Below are 21,041 nucleotides of genomic sequence, written 5' to 3' on the forward strand. Positions count from 1 at the left end.
AATCTCTGGAACACTTTCATCACTGTTCAATACACATATCTTTATTCTGGTTTAGATGAAAGGCATAGAAACTCAAATAGTCACTACTACAATTTATAGGTGTGGTGAATGACAAACAAATGCTGGGAATTTTCCCGCTAACCACACAATAGTAACCTATTTTTTCTATCAGTACCACTGACTTTTGGAATAATACGTTCAGCACACTTGAAATCAGAAACCACAACATGATGCAGTAAAAATGTCCATCACATTTTAATTAAAAACACATTCTGTATCAACAAAATATGCCATCAGTTTAGCAATTCTCTTTCAACAGTACGGACGTGTCAGTGTCACTTAAAAGCACATATAAAGAGTAAATAGCAAGCGTCTCCTTCTCCCATACAAAGAGCTACATTCAGAGGGGACCTGCACTGCCCACATGTGACTGGTTGTCCCCATGTGCTCCAAATGCACTAGCCACAGGCGGTTTCCCCCTCTCAGTCCACACGTCTTCAGGGGTTCAAGAACCTGTGGAAGAGACATCCCTTCACTCCAACCTCCGTATGTGTAAAGTTCCTCTGCTCTCCCCTCTCTATCCTCAGTCATGCTCAGTGCAGGACTATGGCACCTAAATGTCTCCATCTCAGTGAGAACTAGGGAGAACATGGCGCTGACCAATTGCGCCGTTCCTGAGGGGCGGAGCCTTGTCCTCGCATCTCCATGGCAGCACGACTCCCATGTGTAATGTTGTGTTAAGATCTGGACAAAAGGTCAAATTGCTGATTTATTACACACAAACAGAAGGTTCCCACTAGAGAACCACTAATAAAATGCCTACAAAGCGTAGGAGCTGTAGAGTCATTGAATGCAAACCTGACTTAAGAGGCGATAAAAAGACAAACTATAATTGAACCAAGTGTGAAAGGGGAAAACCAATACCTGCTTTAACCCCTTTCCATCTTAGATTCCCTAACTATTTTTGGTAGTACAGTTTTCCATTTAAAAAAGCAAATAAAAAACATAAAAAGTCACAAAGTGATTTTTTAATACATTAAAAGCCTTGAAGTGGCTCTATGAAAGTGTTGCCAAATCGCTCCGGACACTTGTGTGTCACCTCTCCAGAAGTGACGGGCATGTCCACAGGGTTGTGTCTGCCTTGCAGACATAAACTCTCACCACTAGTGAAGGACAGGAATAAAAGGCAGACCACTCCAGAACAACTTGTGTCTGTCCAAGCCATCAAACTGAAGTCTCGTTTGCCACTGGCACACTCTTTGGAGCAGTTTCTCCCTAGTGCCAGCTTCTCTAGCTTGTTGTATCCTAAAAGACCTGGATACGCTGCAGGTGGTGTGGCATGCGCTGAGGCACGTCCCCTCCCCCGAAGATCGCCTGCAAGAGCTCTCTCATCACAGATGCCGCTCATCCAGAGCTCATCCATGTGTGGGTACAGCGAGCACCTCTCCCCACTCTCCTGGATAGGCGCTAGTTCTCCACGGGTGTGGGGTTCTGCTGTGGGGCGGCAGCGATGGAGGGCAGCGGCTGGCTGACAATCACCTGCACCACGTAGTCCCGAGAGATCTTCAGCTCCTCCAGCCTCATCTTGTCGGTGAGTGGGCGGCCCGAGAAGAACCAGCGCTGGCTGCCGGCCACCACGCCCTCCTGAGCCTGCAGGCGGCGCTTCATGTGCAGCACACTGTCGCTGGTACGCACAGCCAGGCGCAGGTCACGGCCCGTGGAGAGACGCAGGCGCAGCTGGCACTCCTGGCCCTCGGCGGCAGTGGCGGTGGGTGCCTCGGCTGCCTCGGCGGCCTCTGGCTCGCTCTTCTCCTCGATCATGTTGACAGGTGGTGAGAGGCAATACACGGGCAGCTGGTAACGGTTGCCTAGCTCATCATAGCACTCGGTCAAGGCTCCTGTGCAGGAGAGAAGTCACAGATGCGGACACAGGTGAGATGGGCTACTATCTATCTACTATTGGCCATGCTGTTCATGAATTTAACACATGAATTTTGCTTCCAGATTCATTGCCAGGACTTCCCTCAGACAGGGTTTTTTATTGAAATCAGGAATGAATGTTTTTTTGACAGCTACTGAACTACTGAAGCACACTTACTACAAATTACTATTTGCAGCGCACACATCTTGGTATGTATGTGGTTTTTAAGGACACTGAGGCACAGAGAGACAGGAGAAGTACTAAAGCTAATCACAATGGCTTGCAATGAGTATCAACACTGCAACACCTCCCTCTTACTTGAGAGAGGAAGTAAAAGATCATGAACCAATGCAGTTCAACAGAATCTAGCAGTGGCCTACTGCAAAGAGGAATTGAAAAGCTTTTTCAGGTTCTGTTTCATCCCCCTGGAAGCCTATGTCATAAAACTGCTCAAAATCTGCATTTGTCATATCTATTTGACAGAAATGTGACAAAGAGTAATGTGACTGAAATGGCCAGTTGCTGCCCTGAGAGTGGTCCAGCTGAGCTCTGGTTCACCAGTGGTGATGTGAGGGTAGAGGGCAGTTAAAGTACAGTGAAAGTATAGTAAATGGGCAGTGAAACAGGCCCTGAGCAGCACGGGACCTGTGGCCCATCTCCTCTCTCCCCATCACCACACCAAGACTAGTTTTCTCTGTTCATTTCCTGCCTGGGTGTTTGAAGAAAATCCCTAAAATGACATCATCAAGGTCATCCTGGAGTCCCAGAGGTTCGGATTTTTGGTGAGAATGCGAGGGAACAAAGGGGAGAGCCAAAAAGGGAAAGACAAAAGAATCGTGAACACTGCACCGTCCAGAGTCTGAGCAGCCTTGAACGGCCTTCTGGTGTCATGGATGTGCCACACTGATGGAGAGCAAATGAGAACATGAGTGGGAGAACTAACCGTGACTGACGCACGACTCCAAAAATCACGCTTGTCTTCATCGGGGAAGCAGCCATGCTCTTGATTGCCATTTTTATCATACTGACAAACACCTGACAGACCCTGTCTAGTATGTGCGATGCCGCTGTCAGTCAGCACGACATCCACTGGAGACACTAGTGCCACTATAGCACTAATAGGCCTCTGTGGTTCAACTCTCATTTGGGTAAATAGAGTGTGAAATCACAGGCTCTTGGGCCAGCACAAGCAGTTAAGAGGCCATAGTAATGACATATGGCCATAATCAGTGTTTCAAGATACAGATTAGGGCTATATAATATATTGCTTATCAAATCATTAATATTAGCATTTCCAATATTCTAATCACAAAACTAGGCTTTGCAGTAGTAATGTCAAAAAATATAAAAATATGAAATCAAGCCCTTTAAAAAGTGTTTGTGTGTGTGTTGTAAGCATCCTGGCAAGTCTCATTAATTGTGTGGGTGACTTGATGAATCACAGCATTCACATGATCCAACAAATGTAAATCGTTTTGGTCAAAATAACACAGGCCAGTCTTTAACCATGACACTTCAAACGCTCAGCGTGTTGTTAATATATTCCAAGACATACTGTAATTGCAATATGTAGTAATATAACTGTGATATTGTATTTTGTCCACATCATGCAGTCCAAATACACTGAGGTTGAATGAATTTCAAATGAAAATGAATTTCAGCTAGAATTTTTGAATGAAATCAGTTTTCTCCTCTGATACAGCAAAACATACATAACTTGCAAATCTCAAACCCCAAAGTTTTATTTAAAATTCACATTTCTCCAAGATGATGTACTAATTGTAATATCCTCAAATGAGTTTTGCTTCCAAAATAAAAAGGTCGGACTCATAACACTGTTAATGAAACTCTCATTCCTGTTCCTCCTTCCCATACCCTTTAAACTGTACACTGTACACTTTGCACATTGTGAGCAAATTTATAAAGAATATGGGAATTCACCTTCCTGATTACTTCATCTGAACTTTAGATTATGTGAGTGAAAAAACAGTATCTAACGTCATCCAGTTTCCAAATCAAGTTTCAAACCAGGCAAAAGTGCCATGAGAAGGACAACGAACTGTGACTAAAAGCTGCTGCACACAGGCAAGGATAAGTATACAATACATAACCTACAGCAAAGCCTTATTAGCTTATAAGAAATAATATACATTATATAAGGGTTACCATTTAACAAACCAACAAGACCAATGCTGCTGTAATGACCACAGAATTTATACTTTGGACCAGTGGAAGAAAGCCATCTGGTCCTATTGCTCTTTTTCTCTACATCTGGATGTACGTTTTTATTCTCTGCTGTGGCAATAAAAACTTAACACCCACTGCCTGGTCTGCACAGTTCTGCCTGGGCACCGGGTCTGTTCTGCTTCAGGACTGACTCCCTATACCGTCAAGAGATTTGCCAAAAATTTGTCCAAAGGCAGTCTGGTACCCACCACTTCAAAAACAGCTTAAGACAAATTTCTTTGTTTTCAATTGTCAATAAACTACTTAGCATTCCATCAATTCATTTTTTGCACTGTTGTTCCCATTGTGAACATTAATTCATACTTACTACAGCAACCTTTTAAAAATATCAGTTTGAAAACCTGGTACATATGGGGAATGTTGTCACTGGCTTTATGTGTCCTTCCAGACCTTGGATTAAAAATGGCCATAAGCGATTCAGAGGAGCTAAGGACATTATTGACACCATGCTAGTATGTAAGATTTGCAGAGATATCAGAATGACAGCAAACTGTGCACTGCCAAGCTGGTTCGCCTCACCCTGCACTGAGTTTTTGCTCTGGCTACCATCCAGTTCCCAGCACTGAAGAGAATGAATAAGACCAGATGGCTATGAACAATCACCACATCAAAAGCCTGGGACGGCCTGCAGACAAGCTGGCTATGTTAGTGCCAATTCATCATTTGTGTGAATTGATAATCTCTTTGAGGTGTCTTTGGCATACTCTGCAGCTTGGACTTCTCTTGCGAGCACTACAGACCTTCCACAAAAATGGTTTACATAATACAATGCCTGTAGCATTGAAATGGATCCACTGAGGACTGTACAAAAATGCCAGTCAGATGACATCTTCCTCAGCCTGGTTGACTTGAGGGGTTGTGTTTGGTCTAGTTGAGGGGGTGGGTTGGGTCTCACTAAGCCCTGTGGCTCCCACACCAGCATTCTGCTGCCCAGTCTGAGATTTAAACACGTTGGCGTTTGCCCAGTGACACAGAAGAGAGCATTTTGAAATGATGTTCCAAAAAAGCTTCAAGGTCACATCTTCAAGGTCACATCAAGGTTTATCTTCGAACAGTTTCTTGATCTCAAGTTCCTTGCTGGGCAGAAATACTAGCGAACAGCTGTAGAGCTTGCGACCCCACCTTTTGCTGGCATTTGGCGGTAAACGTGGAGAGGAGGGAGACAGCCCCCGCGGTCTGACCTTTTAACCGGGAGAGTCTCAGAGTGCAGCCTTTTACTGTTATAAATAGGCCTGGGCTGGCCTCCCAAGACCCCCCTAAGAGCTGCATGAACCCAGAGGACTGAGGCTGAAAAGCAACAATGCCCCACTTTCATTGCAGTAAGGCAGGTGGGACGCCCCAGACCACTCCCAGCCCAGGAGTCCTTCCCTTAAATTGAGCTCGATGAGGGGAATCGTCACGGTGCTGACGAGACCCCTGACATTCATTATGACTCCACTGTGCTGTGGTTTCACTCGGGACGTGGGCCATAAGTGGCAGGGGTCTGCTGAACTTTCTGTGGAGATCCCGCTCACCACAGACCTAGTTTGTGCAAATCTGCTAATGTGCATCCCCTACTGCATCATGAGCAAGCCAGCCATTCTTATTCAAAAGCAGCTGTAAAATGAAGCAGAGACCTTACCCAGGCACAGAAATGTCAATCGAGTCTGGTAACAATTAATATGTCAATGATCCTGTTGTTGTGCTATATAAGAAACATTCCGTGGACAACATTTCTAGCTGTCACAAACACACTCATAAATAAACAATACATTCAAGTTAATAATCAGTATTATATGGGTTCCCTGCAGAGTTCCATGGTTAAACATGTCTGTGTGATATTAATAATAATAATACCTGAAAACCAATATAAGAATAAATTGTTATTTCTGCTTCTTTTCCAGTTTGTCCATGAAGTTTATGGCCAATCTCTCCTGCTGCTACTGTATCTCTGTACCTCGGCTTCTGCATTTGAGGCTTGCTGGAAGGAACAGGCAGGTTTTTATTTTCTCACTGGTTGCTTATTCAAGTGAAACATAATATATGAGAAATACATAATTGGGCTGCCTAATGAACATTCTAACCAGATTGCGGTGATGAAGACTGTTTCAGACCTGCGAGGTGGTTTGCCTCCTTGTATTTCTGGCCATTTCTCTCTTATGAATTGCATCTGATATTCTCAGCCAGACAGCTGTGTGTGATTTCTTTTTTAAGACACAGAGACCTCTGTCTTTAGGCATCTGAACTGTCTGCTCTCCTTCTATTAAACATTTGTTGAGTCTCCATTTTGTTTATGCCTACAGACTTCAAAGACAGACCTCAAAGATGTGAACAAAAGCCAGGAACACAATACAGCTCAAAGCATCAAACCAATTAACCATAATCCAATACGCTTGTCTATACAGAACAAAATAATCTTGACTTCACTGTTCCAACACTTGTTGCAAATGAATGAATTCATTTCAACTATAAAATTGTATAGTGTTAAAATTAGCTGTGTTAAGGTCATAATATAAAAGGACATATATGGCCTTCACATATTACTATATACTGATAGTCACTTGATGGGTTTGATAGAAAGGGAACATGCCATTTTGTGAGATATCATGGCACAATTAATTACATGCTTAGTGAAAATATCATTCACTAGAGTCAGTGTTTACATAACACATTGTTAAGCCTTTCTCAAATACAGCTGTTTGAAACCAAATGTGTTCTCTTCAAAAGCCAAATGAAGGAAAGTGCTACATACAGTCTCCATCCCAAACATATCTCCATGAATACACTGGAGGGACAGCCAGTGGGAACAGACAAACTGACAAAATCATCTGGGATTAATACTAGCTTAATGAGAGATCCTTTGAGTGAGACATAAGAGAATGCTCTCAAGCAAACACAGAGCTGGCAGTGGCACAGCCCTTTGAAAAAGCCTGACTGTTCTTCAGCTATTTACATTTACAGCATTTAGATGATTCTTTTATCCAAAGCAGCTTACGACTATGACTGAACACAACTTAAAGGGCACATGGGCCAACATTGGCAAATTGGCAGTGGTGGGGCTTGAACTGGCAACTTTCCAATTACAAGTCAAGTACCTTAACTACTGCCCTCTTTAAAATAACTCCATGCTTTAATATGTAGGCACAAAAGGGCTGACCTTCCTGACATTCTTTATATCACCTCAATGGGAGTGTCACACTTTCTGGCGCACCCTTTAGCAAAGCAGAACTAGGGCAAGTCATCGCACTACAGCGCTCAACAGGCACATTCATAGCTTGGTGGGCTCTGAGGGCAGTGTGCAGGCAAATGAAGTGAGGGACACCCAGCCAGGGGCCCAGTCGCTACAGTCACTAATATCTATGTGAGAAACATATCAGTCGCTAATGTCCATGTGAGAGACATAGCAGTCACTAATGTCCATGTGAGAGACATATCAGTCGCTAATATCTATATGAAAGACACATCAGTCGCTAATAACTATGTGAAAGACACATCAGTCGCTAATAACTATGTGAGAGACACATCAGTCGCTAATTTCTATGAGAGCTTTAGTGAGTACCTCAGACAGCAGAAAACCAAGGAGGATGGGAATGAGGAGGAACAGGGTCCATCACTGGCAAATAGTGAAAGTGGCTTATATGGAGAAATCCTACCAATGGCTGGAAAAGGCTGGTTTGAAAGACAGCAAACAGGCACTAATCATGGCAGCACAGGAACTAGCGCTGAACATGAGATCAATAGAGGCTGGGCTCTACCACACCAGGCAGGACTGCAGATGCAGGCTCTGCTAAGATGCCCCTAACACAATCCAGCACTTAACAACAGGATGCAAGAAGCTAGCGGGCAGGGCATACATGGAACGCCATAACCAAGTGGCTGCCATAGAGTAGAGAAACATCTGTGCTGAGTACAGGCTGGAAGTTCCAAGGTCTAAGTGGGATATACCTCCAAAGGTGTGGAAAATGGCTGTGCTAAGTTCCTATGGGACTTCCAGATACAGACAGACAAGATGGTAATGGCTAACCATTGTACTGGTGGACAAACAGCAAGAGTGCCGTTGTGATAGATGTGGCAATCCTGAGTGGTAGCAATATCAGGAAAAAGGAACACGAGAAGCTTGAGAAATACCAAGTGCTGTAGTAAGAGCTAGAAAAGATGTGGAGGGTGAAGGCAACTGTGGTTCCCCAAACTGGGAGAATAGTTCCAACAGATCCCAAGAACAAGATCCGAGATATCGGCCCAGAAGTGTGCAGTCCTGGGAACAGCTAAGATAATATGCAGAACTGTCAGGCTCCCAGGCCTCAGGTAGAGGACCCAAGCTTGAAGGAAAAAAGTGGGGAATTTATTTATTTATTTTATATACACAGAGCTGCCAGTTTACTAGGCACACCAACACCTACTGTTGTATCTCTAGACCACCAGTCTTCAGTCAGTTCCGTGTACTCTACTTGAATTATAGTAAATTGTCTTGTTTGTCAGCATACATATGCCATGTATCTGTTTGTTTTTTTTAATGTTTGTTTTGTTTTTAACAGGTAGGCAATGCCTGGATATTTTTTGTATAGATATATGTACAGGTTTATGCTGAAATAATACATTGTTTAAACATTATTTCAAAACTGATAAGTACATTTATTCTCAGGTTGCAGGGCTCTGATACTGTCAGTGATATGACTTCATAGTAGCAGTGCCAAGTTTACAGTAGTCTCTTTCATGAATGACCTGTTTCAAAAAGAGGTCATGTGTGATGTCTGGATATTTTGTGTATGTATATATACATAAATATACATAGTTTATGCTGTACTCTTACATGTTGGGATAAACAGAATTTACAAGCGCATTTATAATATAAATGAATTCTATAAGAAAAGAGCAAACACCTTCCCCCTTGGTCAAAATCAGGTCTATCAAGAAAGAAGTTAAGACATGTTGACACCATACACAGATTACAGAACTCCAGTACTGTTAATCAACCGACTTCTATAGTGGTGACAAGAATTGTTGATTACAACCTACCATTGATGTATAGATAGATACAATGTATAGATATTTAGTAGGCACACTTCATAAAGTGATCGTTAAGTATGAATAGGTGCACTTAATAAAATGATCCTTCAGTTTAAATGTGCATATAAAGAATTAGGAGAAATAACTTAAACAGCATGTGCAGTTAACAGTGATGCTTCCATTACCGTGTGGGAGAGTTATGCTGGCTCCGTCGATAATGGCTTGGGCAAGTTCGTGATCATTGCTCTCGAAGGCCTGGGTGGCAGCCCTGAGCGCATCCCAGATTTCCTTGCGGCCCTCGAAGGCGGGCGCTGTGTCCCAGAATTCATCACGCTTGCTCCGCAGCTGGCCGTCGGTCATTGGATAGTCGCTCTTCCATTTGGGCTTCTCTCTCTTCAGGGGCTGGTTACGCCCCAGTGCCACTGTAAGAAGCAGAGCATTAGAGACAGGTCATATGGGTACACTGAATTGAAGCCATGAAAATAGGGCCCCAGCTTTGAGCTTAGCACAGGTATACCTCAGATGTAGTTATGCAGGAAATAAATGAATACTGTAAATATCAGGAGGTATGGCTGCAAGCCAACATTGTGCCTACCTTTCAGTAAGATGTGTGTCATATAAATAACTTAATCCTGGCACAAAATTCCAAATAATAACTTGCATAAACACATCCTGAGGAGAACAGGTCATCAGAATAATACTCAAAGAGAATTACATGAATATTAAAGCATCGAAATACATTTCTAAGAATATCCTCAATAGGACACTCAGGTTGTTTTAAGGTTAAATACCTAACTGGTGGATACTATGGGCTCTATTTTTGTGGACACGGCACAAGACCAGGAATAAGGCAAAAGGCCCATGGTGTATGCATGTCTGGGCATGGCTGAAATGTTGTTTAATATTCTCGTGACCGGCAACATAAGCACTAATCCAGTGCAGAGCAGGGCAATTACAAAAAAGAGGTTGTGTTATGTGATTTGATATTTTGCAACATAACTAATTATTTTAATAATTTCAATTAGAATTTCCTATGTGTAATGACATGCTAACTATCTGATTCACATTTAGTAGTCACAATGGAATTGTTCTTCTCACAAAAAAAATAATTATATTAGTTGTATTTAGTAATTGGGAGAGATTTTTATTGGAGTGATGTTCTTGATCAAAACTGAACATTTTTATGGGCCTGCTTAAAGTGAGGAAATTGTCGTTTTGCACTTGTGTTTATGATAAGAGCAGGTCTGAGGAGGTAGCAGCACAAGCGTGCTTTTAAACCAAATTTTTCAACACAAACATTGCACCAACAGATTTGAAATGCAATACTCCTTCCTACTCTGTAATACTGCTGCACCACTCCACTCATCTTCTCACAGATGCGTTTGTTTCTATCCATATAACTAACAAATGACAATAAATGCGCATGCGCCCTTGCCATGCAGCTTTCCTCTCCTACTTGCAGTATCTGCGAACGTCACTACAGCTACACTACAAATTGGACCAGAAGAACTCTCATCTAAATACCACAACACACGCATGATTCTCAGCAATGGACTACTAATCACACTACTATTCAACTACCTGCTTATTTAAACCTGAATGTTTAGCGCTTTCATTGTGAAGTAATGCAGCATTTCATAGTGCATACTGAGGGTTTCTTCCTATTGCTAGTTTGTGGTTATTGTTTTTTTCACCCATCTTCTGTGTCTAACTCCTCTTGGGTTTGTTTGCCTGGTTTGTTAGCCATGCTGGTCTTGAGTTTGACTGTCTTTTTAACTTTGTTTTTTCATGCTCCTCTGGTTTGGAAATGTTAGGTTTGACTCTTACTCTCTTCACGACAACGATTCTGGATTGCCCTACTGATAATAAAAGTTTTATGTTTTATTCACAAGCATTTGGCTAGTTACAGCCCTACCGAAAAATTAAAATGTGGCATTAGGTGATTTTAATACCTCAGCGCAGCCAGGGGTCATATAGCCCTATGACTTTTTGGAAATTTCTGACTACAAAGTTATAATGAACAACCTCCAAGATATGTTGCCAAGACATGTTCTTTGAAAAGCCAAAACACTGCCTCATTTTGGCTCATTTTGTGCAACTCACAAAACATTGACTCACTTTGTGCCCCTCAGTGTGTTCCAGAGGTATAATTGCCAGGACTATCCTGAAGCATACATGAAAAGGTGACGAATAAGGCTAACACCTGGCTATCACCCGGATGTGAGCTTGAATCCTGACCATGCCAGTGTCATTCATGGCTGAGGAGCCAAGACAGGTCCTGCTCAATGGGTGGGAAACATAGCTGGTTCCTCTCTCCCTGTGGAATTATAATGATGCCAGCCAATCACAGGTCACGTATGCCAATTTAGGCAAATAGAGTTAAGGCAAATAGATTTGAGCTGCTGCTCAATAAGAGGTGCTGATTGGCCCTCACCCCAGGTCAGTAGCTATGCCAGACAGCAAGTAGGAAGTGGTAATGGCATCGGGGACAAAGTCACCCCAACCCCCCACCCCAGGTCGGTTTCCCTGAACCGTTGTTGCTTCACCGTTCTTTTGGGAAATGCAAGAAAAATGGCCACATCCCTGAGTGAAGTAATTTGCAACACTGGAAAAGAATGCAGGCATGGCACGATGCTGCTAGCTTGAACGCACCCCGGACATGCTCGCTGATTGCCAAATCCAACCGGAGCTACAAAAGCACCGGATGAATTACATCCACTTGATTCCAAGCAATTACATCAACAGGCAGTCAGAGTCGCCTTTCCGAGAGAAAGAAAGTGGGATTTATTAAGGAAAACATCTGGCTGTTATTATACCCTACCTTTACAGTCCAAGACACAATGGAACCATCAAGCAAGGCAAAAATGCTAACAAGAGCGATGACGGCTAAAATTTCCCTCTTTTGTGCTGCACTTGATGAGCTGGTGCTACACGGAGAGCTCAGATTTCACATTCAAAATATTTAGTGTTTGAAGACACCATTGCTTTTTCTGAGGTAAAAAAACTTGAAAAACCACCAACCACCAACCACCCTTGATTGTTAATTGTTTGAAATGTACTGTAATATGTAATGAGTTACAAATCTATTTTATGTTCATTTTAAAAAGTTGTTAGTGTAATATATTGGTGGTCTCCATATTATCAACATTCCACCTCCCAACACACACATACACATGCACAGATCCTGAGTCATTCCCTGTCATGCCTTATAAAACCTTCATGACAGCAATGGCAGTTTGCAGAGAGAGTAACTAAAGTGTCCAGTTCTACTTGTCTTCCAGAGGAGTCAGTCTGAGGCAGCCTTTACCAGTGGACAGAGACAAACTGTAGCCACTGGCCATCAATTATTCAGTCACTACCCATGAATCAGAACAATGATGTTCTCCCCAAGACCCAGAAACAACTGTCAAAAACAAACAGGAAGAGACAGAGTGAGAATCAGACAGAGGGAGACTACTAGATGTCAACTCAGTTCCTTAAACTTTCCCATCACCCTCCACCCGCAGAGTAGGCAAAGGCTGAATCTGCATCCTGCAATTGCGTCCCTGTCCGAAACGCTCACTTCCTCTTTTAGAAAACTGTCAAACAAAAGATTATCCGTGGAGACTGATAGATCGCCACTGTAATGCTGCGGAGTGCGCCCCCTTGTGTGAGTGACACCTAGCAGTTACTTAGGCCTTTTTGTCAGATCAGTAACTGGACTTTCTCTCACCACCGGGGCTTCCTGCTTTTACAAATCCACTAAAGAACAACTGTCAAGCTGCAGAGAAGTGATAACATTTGCCATGCGCTTATTGTATTAACTGCTCAATAATCAAATTCAAATGCATCTAATCAGATGCACACAGTTCCAATGTAAGATAAGCAATGTAAGCAGCCCCACACTATCACTGGCCCCTGAAGTACCCATGTTGACTGACCATTATTTCAAAGCAAAGATGGATAGTTGTTTCCATGGTGATCTTACAGCTTTACAATAGGCACAACTGTGCTATCAAATCCAACAATGCAACAGCCTGGTCTTTGTCCAATATCTTCCACGAGGGTAACAACTGTCCTCTTCTAAGCACCCCACAACAGGGAACCAGGACCAAAGTGCTGGAAGTGGCTGGTGTGTTTTCCAGCTGGAGTCTTTGGGAGGTGGTAAAGCAACCCCCGTCCCATGGTTCTGTGGGTGGGCCCCGTGGGACAAGCTTGGGTCAGGAGTCTCTTCTCTGATCACTACTGCCTTGTCTTTGGGCAAGGCACTTTACCCTCCTCCAGCAGTTTGCTCAACATGCCCTGTTGAGGTCACCAAGTAACCAGGCCTACTATGAACAAAAAAATCAATGTGGAAAATAGAAACAAATAAAACCCCCATCCCCCAGTCACTTTCCGCTTCAGTATCAATATTAAAGAAGTCAAACATTAAGCTAGTCTGGGAAGGGGAAAAATGCTCAGTAACTACTTAACATAAAGAAACCGTGTTCCAAACATGACTTTATCTTAGTCTTGGACTACACTGCAGTGGCAAAGGTATGTTTAACCGACAGTGATTATTTTTTCTTGGCTTAGTCTTTTACATTGCTTGGCTGACTGTTTTGTTTTGTTATGTGTCTGCAAAGTTGTTAGTGGTAAATTTGCCAGTGACTGCCACCCCTGCTTCCATTTTTATTACCCCTTTCTCATTCTTCAAGAAGCCTGCCGTACAGCACGTTTATAGAGCGCTATAACTCTGGCTATATTCTGGTTATGATGCAAAAGCACGGTGATGGATCGTGCATCATTGAAGGATGTCTCTTTTGGATCTGCTGATGATCAGTTTTGACTGGTCTTCTAAAATGAAAGTGCTGCCTAGGACCTAAAAAACACTGCAAAACAGGGAAGAGCAATGGGAGAAGTGGTGGGCACAGCCCACCTCTGAATCTTCTCAACATTTCCTCCTGGTCATGCTGGTCACATGCAAAAGAATTTTTGAATCGTGATGGCAATGTTGTCATCTTATTATGCTCCTGCCCACATCCTCAGGAACTGACATCCAAATTATGTCACAGCATTAATAAATTCCAATCTTCTTGTGGCTAGATGCTAATAAGCTGTAGAAAACCACCACAATGACTTCTATATGAGTCCATCACGAGCACAGCACCTATTTTTACCTACTATACAGGAGCCCCTGAGACACTAAAGACATGCGCAGTGTCCACTCTATACTCCCTGGTCCTAACCAGTGTAAACACTATATAGGGATCTGCTCTCATCATCCTATCCAGTCTAAACACTCTATAGCGATCTGCTCTCATCATCTGCCGGCCTGTTTCCTGTTTAGCAGAGGGAACACGGCAGGGCATATAAGTGTGCACGGTGGGACAGATGAGTGTGCACGGTGGGACAGATGAGTGCAAATAGTGGGACAGATGAGGGTGCACGGTGGGAGAGATGAGGGCACACAGCAGGATGGATGAGGTCGCACAGCAGGACAGATCAGGATTCGCAGTGGGACAGATGAGGGCGCACGGCAGGATGGATAAGTGTGCACAATGGGACGGAAGATTGCACGTGGTAATCTCATGGTGCGAAAAGGAGGTGTGGCCTTTACGAATGCTGCTAGTAGTCTTCCGAAGTACACCCAATCCGGCCAATCAGAGGCACCTTTACTACAGTTGGGTCATTGCAACTATGAAGGCGCAAAACTATGAAAAAAATAAAATAAAAATAAATAAAGGCTGAGTGATTGTGGTCAGTATAACAAGCCATTTTGACTTTAATGACAATGTAGAAGAATCCATGGATCACTTGGAACTAGCCTAAAGCAGTGTCAGAGTTTAATGAGGAATGCATTGTTTACTTTACAACGTTTATTGGTCACGGATGGCTACCATTAAAAAAATAAATCTTCACCGAGTGGATAATAACCAATAAAAAATGTAAATGTTGGCCAAAGGACAGATGGCATCACATAATAACTCTGATGAACTTTGCAGGCAGCACCTTATCACTGTGTAGACGATGGTATGACCATGCCAGGCCAAGTCAGCTCCTCTCCTCCTTCCTCCTGCCGGCTTGAGAACCCGGTGACCTCCCACCTCCACATTAGTGCTTCTTCATGCAACCTATTATATACATGTACACATTTACATGTCAACATTACACAGTGTGTAGTGTCCCACCAGTTTGTGCATGCCATACTGTTGTGCTCTGCGGTAGGAAGCCACTAATGCTCCAAGACTAAATTCTACAAAATGCAAGCACTGGTGCATCCAAGTTGTCTTGAATCTGAGGTGTCCAAAAGACTCCCCGCCTCCCATACAAAGGAGCCCGAGTACAGCATTATACCCACGGCAGTACAAAGTATAGTACCACTAAAGAGCACAACAGCTCAATGACAAGGGACAGACAGTGTATCCACCTAAAGATTGACATTAGTGGAGAATATTCCTTTACAGGAAGCTGGTGGGTTGGTGCTATGGATAGGTTGTGTTTAATCACCAAAAAGCTCATGTCTTGTGTATAGTTTGAAACAGACAGACACTAATGACAGACACTATTCATGAGACAGCTGAATAGGCCTAGTAATGCTTAACAAAAAAAATGAATGTTTTTGTCCGGATTGGAAACTGACAGCTCAGCGAATACTACAGCCCACCGATTCAGCCATGTTTCTGCAGGATTACAGCGTGTGAATTTAATTTTCACAAGAATCCCAAATGAGCACCATCTGTATTAAACTCTTAAAGGAACAGGTACTACATAGAATATATCAACAGGGTGAGTGTGTGTGTGTGTGTGTGTGTGTGTGTGGAGGGGGGAGAATAAGAGAGAAACAGAGAGAAAATTACCTCAGCCCTCCATAAAAACACAAAGAAATCAACTGGGTCTCCAAGGTATTTCATACTGCTTGGGCTAACGTGGCTGCAGGCCTCCCAAAGAGGCATTTGTGCTCAGGCCATGCTAACATCTGGGAACTATCGGCTCGACCTAGCAGGTCCATGCAAAAGGGAGCGAGTGTCACTGCAACCCAGTCCTCACACACACAGCAAGAGTAAGAGAGAGAAACAGAGAGAGAATCCTGACAGTTTCATCCGCAAACACTGTATGAGGCCCCTCAACTATATAGACAGAGACAGGACTTAATAAACACAGAATATATTGCAGCAATGCAACAGAGCAGTAAGGAGCCAAGCATCTCTGTGTCCTCTCTAGCAGCCGAGTTGTTGTTTTTTTTTCAGGAGATGCACCCTTGCACACATGGATTTGGATCACATGATATCAGGGAGCACTGGGTCAAGTTGCACAACTTCTGGCCTCTCTGGACACGGGTGTAGCCATCATAGTCTCTTCTCCTCCTCTCAGAGGCAATGGTAGGGTGGGTGCCCTTGAGGTCTGATGTTATACGACCCACGTTTGAGTCCATAAACCCAGAACTACAATTGGTGTTAGTTCAGTTAGTGCAAATCACAGGAAGACGAATAGTCCACAACAAATGATACAGCTACCTTGTTATTCTCTGGATCCCACAAAGCCACTTTAGAGCCATAAACAGGGAATTCAGAGGTGGCTTCCCCTACAATCGATTTTTAAAAGCGTTTTTAAAAAGTAAGTGCTCGGACACAGGGGGCAAATGCCCCTCCAAAATGTTGTTAGGCCAAACACTGTAAGACAAACCAGTCACTGACCCAACTATGTTTTCCTATAGTCCGAAATGGTTTGTTTATGTTTCTACATAAACAACCCCACCTATTCCAACTACGGATGGCCAGTGCAGTTTAACTACATTTCCAAATAACACATGGTAAATTCCAAAATTGTCTTTTTACAAACTAGTTCCACTGTCAATAACTTTATCTAACAATGTCTCTTGTAACACAGACTCACAGTGATTAAATGTTAAGAGTATATTTAGTGCTAGCTACTTTTCTGTCTATGATAGCTTGTATCTTAAGGTGACTTAACTCCACCAGGGAACAGTTTGGTAAGTAGTTACCTTAGTTATGTACCTTTGCTAATGTTCTTTCCTCTCAGTGAAAATGGGATAGTATTATGTAAAATGGCAAAAAGAACCATTTATTAGGTGTCACAAACCCCCCTTATACACACAGACATATACACACGCACACACGCACACACACACACACACACACACATACACAGGACTAAATGTCACTCCTACTACAAAGAGATAAAAGCTGCCTGTTCATCTCCATGACAACTCGGTGAGCAGGGACAAGCCAGTCTGGCACGAGGACTGAGACGCCTGTCTGCCTGGAGGAGTTAAATGTTGCATAATGCAAAGTGGACGGGGGATCAAATTTCCCCTCACACACATCCCAAAACCCAGCACAAGCTACCAAGACCGAGCAAGGCTGCCCGTGAAGACAGCACAAACTGAAGTATGTAAGGAATATCCAGCAGTGATTGATGTTGCCAGAGTAAACTCTACCCCACTACTCCCAGTTCTAAAGTCCATACGAAGAATAAAATCTAAGAAAAAGCAGTTAACCAATATACAGATGATATGCATTCCCTGACCACTTCATAAAGAAGTATTTGAAAGATATGCCTTGTAGTTAATAACCACTGATCTTGTAGCTGCACACTTAGCTATACGCAGCCATATTCATATCTACATTGATACAGCACCATATTTAGCAATATGACCACATGTGTGTTCTCTGGGAATCAAACCCATGAGTTTTGTGATACTGGTGCTTTGCACTACCTGTGCTACTAGGTGAGCTACAGGAACATAGCCACAAACTTCATCACTGCTTAAATTCTGCTTAACCACAGGACTGCAGTTAACTGAATATATTGGGGGGGGGGGGGGAGGGGGACAGTCTCAACACCGTGCCACTGATGCATGCAAAAAGTCTGGCAACACTGCTACATCCCCTGGTGCAGCACCCACTAACATGCTATTGTTACTGCTGAGTTAAAAATAACACAAATAACGTATGGTCAGCAGTGGACCTGTGCTCTAAAACTAACCACTGATGAATGCAGAATGAGGCTGACAAACTACACGTGGTACCGGGTCAGCTATGATCTGCAACCGTCCACCTAGTAAATACACCTAGAAAACAGGGGCACCAGCATACTCAGTACAGGGTCTGTGTTTTGAATAAAGTGGATGCTGAGTGCATGATTATGTGTACTCTAATGATTGCCAAACTCAAAAAAGCAGAAGGAAAGGAATAACCAAAGCTTTATCACATGATCTGTGAGCTTGTGTGAAAAGAACATATGATTCTTCATTACTGTTCTGTTATAAATTCACCCAACCCAGTTCAGTGAGAGAAAAAGTAAAAATGTAACTACAAAATGTTTGCATGATATTACTGGGATTTAATAGGTTATTGTTATACATATACTGACATGCCACTTTAGCAAGATGTTTGCAATATTTGTATTGTTATTAAACTGTTATTATATTGTTATTAAAGATTCAAACAGTGTCCTTTGTTCATGTCCAGCTGTGAACAATTACCAACAATTATATTCTTTTCTGTCCTATTGCATTCCAAAGATCCAGTTCACTACAGCCAAGACCATTTTTCTGATACTTGTCATAGTGGTGTTATCTTGAGAAAACACACCTGCAGAAACTGGTAACACAAATACTATCCCCTTGAGTAGTGACGTTTAGCCCTTCCTCCTCATAAAGTTAAGTCGTAAACAGTTGGGCGAATTTGGGGTCATTTGGTTTATACACCTCAGATGTGACCTCAATTGGCACAACCTAATGTTTCACCACTGCCATTTTCTAAGTTTCACACGAAATCACCGAAGACACTGTATGTTCCTAAAAAGGCTTAGCAGTTTAAACTGTATTTCCAAGTTGCCTTAATGGCTTATTTGAAAAAAATTCATTAAGGGTTATGAATGGAGTCACAGGCAAGTTAAGAATTCCAGATGTTTTAAGGACGCATTATGTGAGACAATTCCACAATCAATAGCTTTGCTGAAAAAAGGTTTTGCAGGAACACTGCAGAAACATATCGTGATGTGACAGCATCGCCTTTATTAACAGTCATGCAATCTCCATATCAGCCCTTCCCACAAATCATAAGCACAACTGTGGGAAAAAGAATTCACATCTGTAACATCATAAACCGGAAATCCTATGGGGAGGGGCTGTTGGAGGGTAACTAAGCCTTAATATTTTCAGGACAACTTCATTAAGAATTCGATGGTCACAGACAATACAAATGCAACACTTAAACGGCTGATATTTGAAATCTGCGTACAAGTTGCATAATTACGTTTTAATGGCAACTGTTCAAATGTTTTTTTTTTGTTTGAGGATGGACAAAAATCTGGAAATAAAACAATGCGAGCTGCGAGTTCACAAAGCGTTATTAATTATTTTTACTTCGTAGTTCTGTACATTTTATAAGAATCAATCTCTCTCTCTCTCTCTCTCTCTCTCTCTCTCACTCACACACACACACACACACACACACACGCACAAAAAAAAGCCAATACCAAAAAGTGAAATAACTATCTAGCTATCGCTATGGCTCACTGTGTCGTAAGCAAATGCTAACAACCTTTATAATAGGTGACCTATCTAACAAATATCCACTAAAGATAGGGTACTGTCCGGTGTGTTCTGCAATACGGTGCGAAACCTGTGACCCACATTTTCAAAGGTAGCTGAAGCAAACGAGCTAGCCACGAAGCTAGCAAATTCTCTTTATAGATGTAGCTAAGCAGCTAGCTAGGTGGATGGTGCTATATTCGCTTCGCTGGACGCAGACAAGAAACAGCGATTTCAGCTAAAATATTTTAATCGTAGAATCGAGGTGACCGTTTTAATAGGAACGCGAGAGGCGGCAAGAAGCAACGGTGCATTAAGTGACGGCAAATCCGCCACGATGTTTCAAGCGGCAACAGCGAGCACAGGAGACAAGGGAAGACACGGCACACGAATGCTGCAGAGACTAAAAAGCACCAGCTAACGATTAGAAACAGTGCGTGCGTTGTGCAACTTATATCCTACCTCCAGTTCCGTCCGAGTTTTCGTTTAAACTACCCGAAGAATCATGATGACTGCCCACACAACCACCCATGGATGTTTTACCGCGCTACCCCCGCAGAATCTCTCTCGTTTTGTCTCCCCCCTTCCTCAACTCCTCTCGTTAGAATAGAAATTGACAGGGAGCGAGCATCAGCTGGGTAGAGGCGGGGTGGATAGGCTACACATCATCACAAGGTGACAGTCTCTCCCCCCAAAAAGAGAGAGAGAGAGAGAGAGAGAGAGAGAGAGAGAGAGAGAGAGAGAGAGAGAGAGAGAGAGAGAGAGAGAGAGGTGGTAACGAGGGCAAAAAATGTATTGAGGGCCCAATGTCGAAAAATGCCAGTAAGCATTTTTACCCAAGATTTCAAGTGATGTGCAGTCAGCACGCATGTAGCTATTTCCCCTTTTTCTTCTGTTCTCATCTCGCCTGATAACATGTATTAATAACTTCATATGGAATGTTGTATAAAGAATGCCTTGTTGTATAAGAAATGTATTGTTTGTTTGTTTGTTTTTTAATCTTTTGCCTGTAGCTTTGGTTAGGGTTTGACCTTTTTTAAAATTAACATGTAGCTTAATAACTAACCTATTTTGATCTGTTTGTTGCCTTTGTCTTCTTATATTTGCTAACTTTGTTTAGCCATAAATTGGGATACCCACGTCATGGCGTAGACGCTTATGCTCATTGCCTGTTCGTAATAAGCAGACGTTAACTTGTATCATTGATTTTTTTAAGCTCTTCATTTAGGGTCAGAACCATTTGTAATATAAGGGCCATACTTTTTATATCACCTTTTCCTTTGTAAAATGGGTCTTAGGAGTGGATTTGTTAAGCCCTTCACTTAATGTCTAATATAAATCTCTGTAGTGGTATTTTGAACGGTGCCG

General features: G+C 42.7%; 1 protein-coding gene across 1 annotated transcript; it reads right to left on the reverse strand.

The window, feature by feature from the left end:
- Positions 1-236: 236 nt before the first annotated feature.
- On the reverse strand, positions 237-20,381 carry ubtd2 (ubiquitin domain containing 2). Its single transcript, XM_027000175.2, has 3 exons — positions 20,136-20,381; positions 9,340-9,576; positions 237-1,898 (listed from the first exon to the last, which is right to left on the reverse strand). The coding sequence occupies exons 1-3, from the start codon at positions 20,203-20,205 to the stop codon at positions 1,468-1,470; spliced, it is 738 nt and encodes a 245-aa protein (XP_026855976.1). The 5' UTR covers positions 20,206-20,381; the 3' UTR covers positions 237-1,467.
- Between the last annotated feature and the right edge of the window lie 660 nt (positions 20,382-21,041).

The sequence above is a fragment of the Electrophorus electricus genome, chromosome 6, assembly GCF_013358815.1.
Source record: "Electrophorus electricus isolate fEleEle1 chromosome 6, fEleEle1.pri, whole genome shotgun sequence".
Taxonomy (NCBI): Eukaryota; Metazoa; Chordata; class Actinopteri; order Gymnotiformes; family Gymnotidae; genus Electrophorus; species Electrophorus electricus.

What these genes read in the sequence shown, in the direction of transcription:
- ubtd2 (XM_027000175.2), bottom strand. Translation starts at nt 20,205, where the DNA reads ATGGGTGGTTGTGTGGGCAGTCATCATGATTCTTCGGGTAGTTTAAAC. An exon ending in AAACTCGGACGGAACTGGAG is followed by an intron (nt 9,577 to 20,135) that starts GTAGGATATAAG and finishes TGCTTCTTACAG; the next exon opens with TGGCACTGGGGCGTAACCAG. An exon ending in CAGCATAACTCTCCCACACG is followed by an intron (nt 1,899 to 9,339) that starts GTAATGGAAGCA and finishes TCTCCTGCACAG; the next exon opens with GAGCCTTGACCGAGTGCTAT.